General features: G+C 41.0%; 1 protein-coding gene across 16 annotated transcripts in view; it reads left to right on the forward strand.

Moving 5' to 3' along the window:
• The window catches only part of phka1a (phosphorylase kinase, alpha 1a (muscle)), a 31,254-nt gene that overhangs the window by 9,811 nt on the left and 9,370 nt on the right, over window positions 1-12,073 (forward strand). For 15 of the 16 annotated variants that reach the window (XM_076881627.1, XM_023154370.3, XM_004573408.5 and 12 more), the window contains exons 7-22: window positions 1,212-1,310; window positions 1,391-1,537; window positions 2,041-2,094; window positions 3,704-3,826; window positions 3,925-4,020; window positions 4,950-5,057; window positions 5,170-5,248; window positions 5,451-5,585; window positions 6,314-6,423; window positions 7,337-7,481; window positions 7,661-7,739; window positions 7,996-8,165; window positions 10,463-10,624; window positions 10,712-10,806; window positions 10,896-11,041; window positions 11,910-12,063. In XM_076881627.1, the coding sequence (XP_076737742.1) occupies window positions 1,212-1,310; window positions 1,391-1,537; window positions 2,041-2,094; window positions 3,704-3,826; window positions 3,925-4,020; window positions 4,950-5,057; window positions 5,170-5,248; window positions 5,451-5,585; window positions 6,314-6,423; window positions 7,337-7,481; window positions 7,661-7,739; window positions 7,996-8,165; window positions 10,463-10,624; window positions 10,712-10,806; window positions 10,896-11,041; window positions 11,910-12,063 (1,902 nt within the window). The remainder of the gene's footprint in view (window positions 1-1,211; window positions 1,311-1,390; window positions 1,538-2,040; window positions 2,095-3,703; window positions 3,827-3,924; window positions 4,021-4,949; window positions 5,058-5,169; window positions 5,249-5,450; window positions 5,586-6,313; window positions 6,424-7,336; window positions 7,482-7,660; window positions 7,740-7,995; window positions 8,166-10,462; window positions 10,625-10,711; window positions 10,807-10,895; window positions 11,042-11,909; window positions 12,064-12,073) is intronic. The other variant, XM_023154372.3, reaches the window with a different exon arrangement.

Raw genomic sequence — 12,073 nt, forward strand, 5'->3', positions numbered from 1 at the left:
GGGAGAGAATGAGAGAAGAGGAGGCAGCTGTGCAGCAAAGACAGAAGAAGTCCAGCTTTGGGGTTTTTTTGTTTGTTTTTTCATTCTAGCTGAATTACGGGACAAATCGCTTCCTTTTCACTGCAATATGGAACTCCGATGGCCAGTCCAGCTGTGGCTCCATATATCAGTTGTTAAGCTTAACGTGGAAATACTATGGAAACATTTAGCGATGAACTTACACACTTGCTTTACTTCTCTGGGATAGTTTTCTCCGAGATTAAATTCCGTGGTTTGGAAGTTTAGCTCTACCAGACCGCCGACAGGTCTCGCAGACAACAGCTGCTCTATCACGTGACACATACCGCTCCGATGCGCTCAGCTGGGTTATGCCAAGTAACGCGTTTTGTGAGGTGATTTTGTGATACTCCGGATCGGATTACATTTTTTATTTCTCTCCAATATCTGATCCAGCAATTTAGGTCCGATACGTAATATCGGATCGGTCCATCTCCAGTTTAAATTGACCCATAATTTTAAAAATGTAAATAAGTGCCTCACATTTCCAGTGCAAATAAGCTGCTGTTTACCAAACCAGAGTGTATTTATCCACAAACTGTGTTTTAATCCTCTATTTTTCCTAGTGAATCTGCAGTAGCAAAGCCTCTGCAGCGCTTTATTTGCACTGTTCTCATTTCTTTGAGCTAAAACGTAATATTTGATGGCTTCACACAGCCGCACATCAGACTAACCTCGTGTTGTGGGTCCCAAATGCTCTTTTGTCTGATGTTTTTGCAATTTAACCCTTATCCTCCATCATCTCTGTGCTAATTAGTTTGTATTACCCTAACAATAGCTGTGCAGCTACAGTCACCTGGTAGCAGATGGAGCCCGACTTCACTGAGCCTCCAGACTTTGCTGGTATTTAGCATTTAGTCTTTATTTACAACCAGAGTTTTAGATTTTTTTAGAAATACTTCAGTCATATCACGGTATAACCTATTTACATGTTATCTGGATTGATAACCAAACTCCAGATTTGGTTTTAAAGCTTTATTGTAGCGCCTGATAAACAGCAGAAATAACTGTAAGCCTCTAAACTGTCAGCGGTGCCTTGTTGTTTGTTTTTGGGAAGTAAAAGAGTGTTTGAATGTAGTCAGACTTGAGTAGTGGACAGTTGCCCTCTTTTCATTGACTGTTATTAATGAGTGTGTTTGCTTTGTGTCCTTCAGGCAGCTCTGGAGGCGCTGGATGAACTCAACCTGTTTGGAGCAAAGGGAGGACCGGGCTCTTTGGTCCACGCTCTGGCTGATGACATACAGCAGTGCCAGGTACGTGCACACAGTTAAATATCAGGATAGGAAGCTCATCGGCTTCCTTTGATTTTAATATATGTCTGTATTCCCATCAGTCCATCCTGACGTCCATGTTACCCAGAGCGTCCATCTCTAAAGAAGTGGATGCCGGAGTGCTGGCCATCATCTCGTACCCCGCTTTTGCAGTTGAGGACATAAGTATAGTCAACGCGACCAAGGAGGAGATCATCTCCAAACTGCAGGTGCAGACAAGTTCACAGAGGCAGGGTCAACGTGGCAGAAGTTTAGGGCTCAAGTTATAATTTTCGGTATATCAAGGACAATTTATTTTCTAAACTTTGGCTGATTTGTGCAGAACATTGATTTAATGTAAGTTTCCCAAAAGAAGAAAACGGCAACAAGAAAGCAGGAAAACGTTCATATGGCTGGATGTGTTGTTTGATTTTCTGTGGACTTCATTCAAACAGTCTGTCACATTTAAAGAAGACACTTTAAAAAAAATGTACTGGACTTTTTTTGATTATGTGTGATTTCTGAATCAGCTGGTTGTTTTAGCAGTAAATGAAAGTTTGGGTCATAAGCCAGGACACAGAGGAAGGTTAGACTGGGCAAAAAGTAGTTTTCAAATCCAACCAGCTTAAAAGAAACAACTTGTAGCTAAAATTGAGCTTGTTTTATAAGAATATGCCTCGTGTATTTATGCTGCGGCATGTTTGAGGTGCTGATTTCCTCTGTCTCTGTTCAGGGTCGATACGGTTGCTGCAGGTTTCTCAGAGATGGACACAGAACCCCCAAAGAGGTAAACAACCTGTAAAGGTCAATGCTCCCTCTAATTCGTCCTGTCGGATAATCTATTTATATCTATTTGTTTGGATTAGAAGAAGAAAAAACATTCGACTGAATCTATGTAGCATTTTTTTCTGTTTTGTCTCCTGCAGTCAGTAAATGCACAGCTGTCTGATCTGTTTGTTGCTTTATTAATGTGGTCAAACTTTGTGGCTTAAACTCTGTTCACTGTTATGAAGCTTGGTGGCACGTCTGAGGCGAACACCAGGCTTGTGCTGCTTTGTTGTTACATATGGGATTGTGAAAAGAGCATGTTTGGTTAAAGGAGTGTGTCAAATGTCTGCAGCTTTACAGATTATCTTGTAGCACTGAATCATCTGTGAGTGTTACTCTTTAATATCTGTCGGGGTCATTTTTCCTCAGATTTGGTTTGGAATCTGAGGAGAAAAATCCAAACCAAAGATGAAGTTATGGGAAAACTCAAACATTTGTGACAGGACAAAGTGAAATTCCTTGCATGGGTATAGATTTCAGGGGGATACAGGGGAACAGACATGGATTTGTCAGGGAAGTAGAGACAGGGAAGCACTGGCATCATACATTTATTTATTTATTTATTTTTTTTAAGGAAAGGAACAAAAGTACAAAAGACCCAAGACACTCTTACTTTATACAATTTTCTATATTAATCTTCTTAATCTTACTTAGGGCTGTTCGATATAACGATATATATCGGATGACGATATAAAAACATCTATACGCTATCGTTTGTTTTGTGGTGTTGCAAAATAAACTGTTTACGGCAACATTTTTTTTCATGGTTTTGATGGACACTGTAGTGGCTATATTAATTTCTTAAAGTTCTCTCTTTCTCTTATATTTAATATAACCACACTACGGACGGACAAGCGCCTGTTTTTATGCGTTGTTGTTAGCATCAAGCAAAACCATCACGTGTCTGCTTGTTTATTTTCCACATAAACCTTTCACAATAAAGCTCAAGATCCTGTTGAGACTTTTCAAAATAAACTGAATCACGTAAAAGAGGATGCAGAGTATTTACGGATGAGAAGCAAAAAAGAGCCGTCAGGTGCTAAAAAATAAACCTTAAACTCAAATGTTAGAACAGGCTTTTCCCCGCAGCACGCCGTGTAATAAATACTCACAAAGAAAACTGCGTCCATTACAACTTGTGACTAAAAATGTATTGTTTCATGCATCGGTTAAAACACTCGACTCCAGGTACGCGACACGCAGCTGGAAACACGTCACACGAGGCGAGCTGCCCGAGATTCACAGAATTTACAGAAAATGTTAAATGTTTGTGATTTATATCGTTAGATGTCTTGTATGGGGATATGAGATTTTGGTCATATCGCACAGCCCTAATCTTACTTATTGGTATGTTTGTTGTGCATGATCATAAAAGTTCACTCACATGGTTACAGCCTGCAAACAGTTCCTGAGAGAAGTGGACATATTTAGGATCTCTGTTTAAGTATCGGGTTCATGTTGAGAAACTCAGATTTTTGAGACAGTTTGACTCTCACAGAGGAAAGAAGTCAGATCTGGATCTGATTTTGCAAGTACTGCAGCTGAAGGTTTGTACTGTCTCCATAAAGGATCCAAACAGACTGTATTACGAGTCCGCAGAGCTGAAGCTGTTTGAGAACATCGAGTGCGAGTGGCCTCTGTTCTGGACCTACCTCATACTGGATGGCATCTTTATCAACAGCCCTGAACAGGTAATTTAAATCTCAGAGACTCTGCCTGTGTGTGTGCATCAGTGTTTGACGGTATTTACCTCCTTTATTAACAAAGGAAGTGTTTTGATGTGATCCAGGTGCAGGAGTACCAGGAGGCTCTGGAGGGAATCCTGATCAAACAGAAGGATGGGGTACGACTGCTGCCGGAGCTCTACAGCGTCCCCGCAGACAAGGTCAGACATCTTGATGATTTAGAAGCTGATTTTAACTCATTTTAATGTGTGAGCTACAAGATTCTTAGTTTTGACCCTGCAGCCGTAAAAGGCCGATGGGGTATTGTCTTCACCCTGCCAGGCAGATGGGCAACATGGACTCATGTTTGTTAATGCAATATCTCGGGAGCATCCAGACAGGCTTTTCAGATTGATAACATAGAGATACTATTCAGTTGCCAGTTTATTATTTCTGCAGGCTTAAAACAGTTTGCATTAAATGAAGTTTTCATCACTGACAACCTGAAGGCTGTTCATCTTTAAACGCTGGTTGTTATTTAAGCTAACAATAAACTGTGTCTAACTTTGTCAGCTCTTAGTAGCTTTGGAATTATGTGGTCGCAAATGCTTTCCTGATTGGCTTGTAAATGATGTTGTCACATAGATGTACTGGTTATACTGGCATCAAGCCCTCAGGAAGTCCTTCCAGTGTTTCCTCGTATATGTACATTTATTGTTACACACCCTTTGTGATATTGATCATATGCTGATTACATGTACACAGCTGTCAGCACCGAGGCCGTTGTGTCACACGTCAGTTTGCCACAATCTTGACTCGGGGTCTTTAACACAAATACAAAAAGTGGGAATATCCATGTAAGTGTGGAGGGTAGCCTCAGTTTCAAGTCCACTTGTTTCAACCTGTTCTCTGTTCTCATCTTCAGGTGTTTTAGTTCCTCTGTAGAAAAAAACAGAAACTGTAATCTGCTTCTCTTTACTCACAGCAGAAGTGATTTAAGTGTTTTCTTAAATGCAATACGCCCGTGCCCATTAAAACAATAAATGAGGAGAAACGACCTCATGACCTCTGACTTTTAATGCCCCATATTTAAACTCGTTCAGACCTTTCAAACGTCTTTATCCTGTCTCGTTTTTGCTTATTCAAACAGGTGGAGGAGGAGTACATAAACCCTCACACCGTGGAGAGGATCCCGATGGGAAAATTACCCCTGAGGTGGGGGCAGAGTCTGTACATCCTGGGAAACCTGTTAGCTGAGGTGAGCTGCTACATAAACAAATGACCAGCTGTAGCTCTGCAGCTCAGATAAGTGTTAATAACAAAGTTATACCGTAAGAGTCGAAGAAAACTTGGTGGGTTTTTTTTTTCAGGGTTTTCTGGCGCCTGGAGAAATTGACCCTCTTAACCGGCATTTCTCCACCATCCCCAAGCCTGACGTGGTCGTACAGGGTGAGTTAACCGCCCAGGTCCCAGTACGACGTTTTGAGCTCCAGATTAGTGTTAATTATTTTAAATGGACTACTTAAGTTCTTTTAACCACCTCATCACACACTCACATTTTGCCCAAGGATAATTCAATATGCAGGCTGGGCAGTAGATGTGAGTGATGTGAGTGATCTGTATGGTTTCATGTGCGTCTCTCCCCCTTCAGTGTCGATTCTGGCCGAGACGGAGGAGATCAAAGAGCTGCTGTTTAAGCAAGGGATAGAGGTGGAGACGGTGGCGGACATCCACCCCATCCACGTGCAGCCCTCCAGAGTCCTCAGCCATATCTACGCCAGACTTGGTACAAACGCCCTGCTGTAGCCTGATCTGTCCCATCAAGATTTTATGCATCAGGCACAAATGTTATGGACTAGAGCCTGCTACAGATTCATGACCTCAGTAAACACTTATGATAATGATAATATTATAGTCTTAGTCACATGATTTTTTTTTTCTTTTACAACATGTTAGTTTTATACATAATGGTCCGTTTTACAGTCAAATAAACCATTAAAAAAAGAGAGAGATACTTTAGGACAAGCATACCTTATGATTGAGCCGTCGTTACCGTGTGAATGTGAGGCATTGCCTGCTTATCGCTTATGATTTAAAAACCACCAACAACAAAAAACGATGTTGGCGGCCAAAACGCTGAGCTCAAGGCTTCAAAGTTAATCACAAACCAGCGGGTGATGTCACGATGACGACATTTATCGTTCATAGACTGTCTGTGATCTGAACCCGGGATTTTTCTTGACTATTTGAATCTTTTAAATCAAATTAATTCAAATTCAGCATTATTTTGTCTGGGATGGAAGTGTTTGCTGTTCAGGGTTGATGCTTTTTAGTCCAGCAGCGTCTGCAGTAAAGTTATGACGGTACTTCCTAAATTAGATGAGACTGACTAACTTCACAAAACATCATATCTGAAGGACACAAAAAAAGCCAAAGAGTAGAGCGTAGATTTTTATCAGGGGGGGGTTCATGAAATCAAAAGTTTAACTGCTTATTTTTTTTTTTTTGTTTCAGGTCGTAACCCGAGGCTGGGGCTGACAGGACGCCCCTACAGGAGGATAGGAGTGCTGGGAACCTCCAAGTTCTACATCATCAGGAACACCATGTTCACATTCACACCTCAGGTTAGAAAAAACTACAGAAAACATCAGAATAACATGCAGCTCACTTTTTATTTTAATGGTGGCACGCATGAAGGTCCTGGGTTTGAATCCACCATCTGGTTGGAGCCTGTCCCCCGTTCTCTCTCCAGGTATTCCGACTTCCTCCCACAGTCCACAGACATGCAGTTAGTGGGGTTAGATTAATTAACGATGTCCATAGGTGTGAATGTCCTGAGACAGTCTGGCAGCCTGTCCTGGGTGCACCCGGCCACCGTAGGACACCATATTGGATCAGACTGTTTTACTGTCTCATGGATAATATTGGCTTGTTCACAGTGCAAAAAAAGCTTATAGGAGCGACACAAGGCTGGAAAAGTGAAAAGAAACAGCTGGAGGAACATTTTGCAACTAATGAGGTTCATTGGCCACAAGTTAGTAACATGAGTGGGTTTAAAAAGAGCGTCTTAGAGAGGCAAAGATGTGCAGAAGTTCATCACTGTCTACTGAAGCTGTTCCACATTTGTAATGTTTCCCGCCATTAAATTATGAAGGCTTTGAATGTCTTATCATCTTCAGTACTGAATATCCTAAAAGAATTCAGGTAATCTGGAGAGATCTCTGTGCAGCAGACAAAGGCCAACAGTCAATACTGGAGGTCCTTCATCTTCACTGTGTCATCCACACGTGCAGGTTAAAGCTCCATCAGGGAAGGCGAAACCATCTGTGCCAAAACATGGGGACAGTATTCCTCTCCCAAAAGTCCAGCAGCTCCCAGACATTTACACACCATTGTTGTTCTTTTTGATCATATACTGTGAATAAAATCTGTGTCAAAATGAGAAATGAGATTTGCAGACCACCCAAATTCCCTTCTGGTGAAGGGAAATCTGGTGACTTAAATAAACTTAAGTAAACATATTTTCCTCTGTTTCAGTTCATTGACCATCAGCAGTTCTATTTGGCTCTGGATAATAAAATGATCGTGGAGATGCTGAGGACAGAAATCGCCTACCTCTCATGCAGATGGAGGATGACGGGAAGACCGACTGTCACTTTTCCCATTTCACAGACGATGCTGAGTGAGTGAGAAGACCTTTTCTGCTAAATGTCCAAATACATCTTATTTATTAAATGAAGCACCTGCATTATTAATGGTAGAGAGAGTTTGAAAGGAAATCTTTAAATATTGAAAAAAAAAGTATTTTCTGTTTTTACATTTTCTGTGCTTGCATGTTTTCATCTTATGTTTGTGCTTCAGCTGAAGATCACTCAGACCTGGACCCTGCAGTTCTGGCAACACTCAAGAAATTACAGGACGGATATTACGGAGGAGCAAGGTCAATTTCTTTTTTGCATTAAATTTGAATTCTTACATCTGACAACTTGTAATAAGTTCTGTTTTGTTTTATTTATTTTGTCTTTCTTTGCGTGTCCAATTAAAGACTTTATTAGTTTTTCCTGCACTGTAGAGACAATTTAAAATCCTCTTTTATTGATTAATTGCCAAGATTTGTCATTAAAATGCATCAAACTGCTTATTAATGTTTCCCAGTTCTCATAATCATCCCCTCCTCTTCTGTTCTTCGTCTTTAGGATCCAGACGGGGAAGCTGTCGGAGTTCCTGACCACTTCCTGTTGTGCTCACCTCAGCTTCCTGGACGGTAAGGCTTCTGGCAGCATGGGCCGCCACGACGAAGAGTATGATGGTGATGATGATGAGCGTTACGGCGATGGATACGTGCATGAGTTGCATTATGATGCTGGTAAGAAAAACACAGCGTGGATGGAGGATGGAGAAGGAATGGTGACACCAGGATTCACGTTTTTAAAGCCGGAGCTCACACTGACAGCTCATTTTTCTTTTCCTGGGTTGGTTTGATCATTCCTGAAAATACTCACAGTCACAGACCCCAGCAGCTGTTAGCAGACTTACAGTTTCTTTAAGTTGACAGTTTTTCTTTTAACATTGGCTGATTTTTGAGTTGCATCTGTGCATCTACATTTTATTTCTTTTTTCCCCTCATGCCATCTCATTGTGAAATCTAAAATCAAATACCCATGACTTCATTAATCAACACTTCCTGTTTCATCCTATCATCATCACCCATCATCCCTGTGTATCAGAGTTCTTCCACTCGGGGCTTTGGGTGCCTTGTTGGGCAACTTGGAATATTTTTCTTCTTTTGCTCTAAATTATTACATAAAATAACTCAAAACTTGAATTGTAATGGACCGTAAAGTGGACCTCTAATGCTTTTCCTTATTTTATGTCATATACTTGATGTACAGTCAGTTTGTTGATGCTCATATTTAACACAGGAAAGCTTGGTAATGAGGTCTGCAAATATACAAGTAATTAAAATGTTTTGTTTTTCTTTTACTGCACTTTTTAAACATTGCTGCCAAGTTCTTTAATGATCGTCTGACCAATCACAGACATGGATAAATGCAATGTTACAAAGGAAGGGCAAATATGAAAGTAGTGCTGAACAGTAGTCGAGTAAAAGCACTGAATAAATGAATGTATGCATGCGGGGTAAAAGCTACTATATCAGTAAAGTTTAGCCTTTTTGAAGGCTGGAAAGAAAGCCTATCCTCCTGTGTCTATCATTGGGACAGAGGAGGATCTAATGGCTCAGTGTGAGTCGATAACTGGTGTTTATTGGTTTGAAAGAGGGAAAATAAAAACCAGATTTAACTGTACTCTATATTCAGATTTAGTATAAATCCTCAAGTAAAATCATTAGCTCTGTTTTAGAACCGGATATTAATGCTTGTAAAACAATAAAATTGTAAAATCATTTGCAGTCAACGAGAAAAAAAGACGCTCAGATTTAATGATCCTTTCAAGCCAGAGTTCAATCTGAACACTCAATTTAAAACTTTAAAAATATTTAAAACAAAGCATTTTCAGGCAGTTTTTCTTTATTTTTCTGCTCTGCTTGGCTATGCATTAAGTGAGAAAATAAAAAAAATATATACCTATATGGGAATTACAGCACAGAAGCTCCGCCCACTGGCAGATGGGATCTTCCTGGGTCCTGCAGGTTTTAGATGTGTCCTTGATCCAAAGCAGCTGATTTAAATGGCTAAATGACCTCCTCAACATGTCTTGAAGTTCTCCAGATGCCTAGTAATGAACTAATCATTTGATTCAGGTGTGCTGACCCAGGATGAGATCTAAAACCTGCAGGACACTGGCCCTTGAGGCCTGGAGTTCCCCACGCTTGGTTTAAGCGTTGCAGCCAATCAGACGAAAGTTAGGAAGGAGCTAAAATGACTTGCTTCAGAACTGCTGCTGTAGAGAGTCCATGATTGAAAAATGACAATATGGAAATAAAGATAATGGGTCCTCTTTAAAAAATAAAAGTGTATTTTTGACTGTGGTGCATTTAAAACGCCTCAAAATCTTAACACGAGTGGAAGAATGAAAACATTCTCAGTTTCTGGTTGTGTTGTTTGTGTTCACGCACAGCTGGTTAGATTTGCCTTAAACGCCTGTTTACAGACAGCCCGTTGGTCCCTAAATGCATCACAATTTGCTAGCATGGCTGTGACCAATAAAGTCTTCAGTTTAAAGGGTCAGTTCACCCCAAAGCCTCACCCACAAAAGCCATTATAATTATTACACACAATTGTCACGTTTAATGGTGTTTATGAATATTTGCAATTTGTTCCTCGGAAAAACAGAAATTTCTGTAAAGCAATATTAATTTTGTTGTAAACCACCTGAAATGAACGAAGATCTTTTTTTCTCAGATACTCAATAAGTTTTGTTTTTGTGAGATTTGAGTGAGCAAACCCTTTAAAAGCTGCAAGTTCAAAGTTTATAAATTAGCATAAAATGAAAAATGGTTTTCAGATCTTATTTCTTTTTAGTACTTTATGAAGTTTAGAAGGAAACTCAGTTTTAACACTTGTCTGTACAAAAAAGAGCGGTGAGTAAATGATCTCTTTCTGCGTGTTCATTTTTCCTCCTTTCCCTCTCCACATTTCTGTTCTTCTCCTCATCCCACCCTCCTTCATCGCTTTGTTTTGTTCTCTTGGTCCCTCCCTACAGAGGATGACGACCTCGCGCAGTACCTTGACCACCTGTTGGCCCACTCTGCCCCCAAGAAGCCCAAGCGTCCGGTGGGAGGTCTCAGCAGATTCAAGGCTGCGGCCACCAAAACCAAAGAGATGGTGACTCTGATGAACAAAGCTCAGGACCTCAACATACAAAGTGAGTCGGCGCTTCGTCTCCGACTGACAAACTCGACTAAATCACAAATTTAATAATAAAACGTTGTTTTCTATTTTTCCCCCTCAGATGTCAACATGTACCTGCCGAGCAAATTGTTTCGTTCTCCTCAGCCGACGCTCAACCTGAATCTTACAGACTCTCCTGCATCACCAGACGTTCAGGTTCTTCTTCCTTTCTTTCTTTTCTCTCCTCTGATGTCAGCTCTTTGCTCACTTGCAGACTCCTCGGTCTCTCTGTGTTTTCACTCCAGGGTCCTGAGGCAGGGGTCACAACACAGAGTGGCATTCCCAGAGATGCCAGCGGAGCCATCGACTACAACGCTTTGGCCCAGCTGCTGAAAGACACACAGTCTCTGCAGGACCAGGCTGATATACTTTACATCCTCTACAAAGACAAGTGAGAAACATGAGGCTGGGTGTGTTTGACATCACCATGATTTTTATTAAAACAGATATGAAACACAACGAAGGTGATGCGAAAAAGCAGGAACTGCAGCAAACTTAATTTTGGTATTAAAATATTAAAGCCTCAGTCACAAAAGCCTAGAGACTCGTCAGCTACCCCCGGCAACCACTGGTTGCTAGGGAAGCGTGTATTCCCAGACACCGGCAGCCCAGCAGTTGATGGATGTTTACAGAATAGAAGGATTAAAACAAAACTGTCTATTTCAATATCTCCTCGTAAATGTGAAAAACCAGGTTAAAGCCCAACATTTACATTTTTTCCTTTTGAATGATTGTGATTTAGTAATGGTGACACGCTCACTTACAGCTCATTGGAAGACTCTAAAGATTTACAAGAAACAACGAACTAAAGTCTAAAGGTCATCGGCTGACTGGCCAACTTGTAGCGCTCTGTATTTTTAGCTGTGCTGAGCGGAGGTCGCCGCCTTGACGTGGAAGCAAAATAGTGCAGTTTGTTTACTTTTTGTTTTCTTTGTGTTTTACACATAAAAAAACTGTTTAATAAATAATTTTTAGTCATAGTTTTGACAGATATTTACAGACAGTGAAGTCTTGTTGTTGCTTGGCTGGCTTGTTTCTGTGTACGGCTGCGTCTTTGGCTGGCTTATTTTGTGCTGCATCATGCAAACAGTCAACCAATCAAGCTAGCTCATCAGTGTGAGTCTCAGGATCTGGAAGAAGTATCTGAACTTGACTCCACAGTTGAGTCATTAAGCGCTCCTGATTCAGACTGTGCTGCTGTGACATGTCAAAACGGCGTTGAAAAGAATGAAAAGCCCTTGCTGTCTTTCCTTTGTCAGGGGTATGGACTGGGACACGGGTGTGCATGGTAAAGGCTCCACTGTGAGGTCTCTGCTGACTGATCTTTATGAGAAGGCAGGTGAACTGAAACACTGGGGTCTCATCAGGATGATCTCTGGCATGCTGAGGAAGAAGGTGGAGGAGCTCGACTCGGTACGGTGCA

Source organism: Maylandia zebra, linkage group LG3 (genome assembly GCF_041146795.1).
Source record: "Maylandia zebra isolate NMK-2024a linkage group LG3, Mzebra_GT3a, whole genome shotgun sequence".
Lineage (NCBI taxonomy): Eukaryota > Metazoa > Chordata > Actinopteri > Cichliformes > Cichlidae > Maylandia > Maylandia zebra.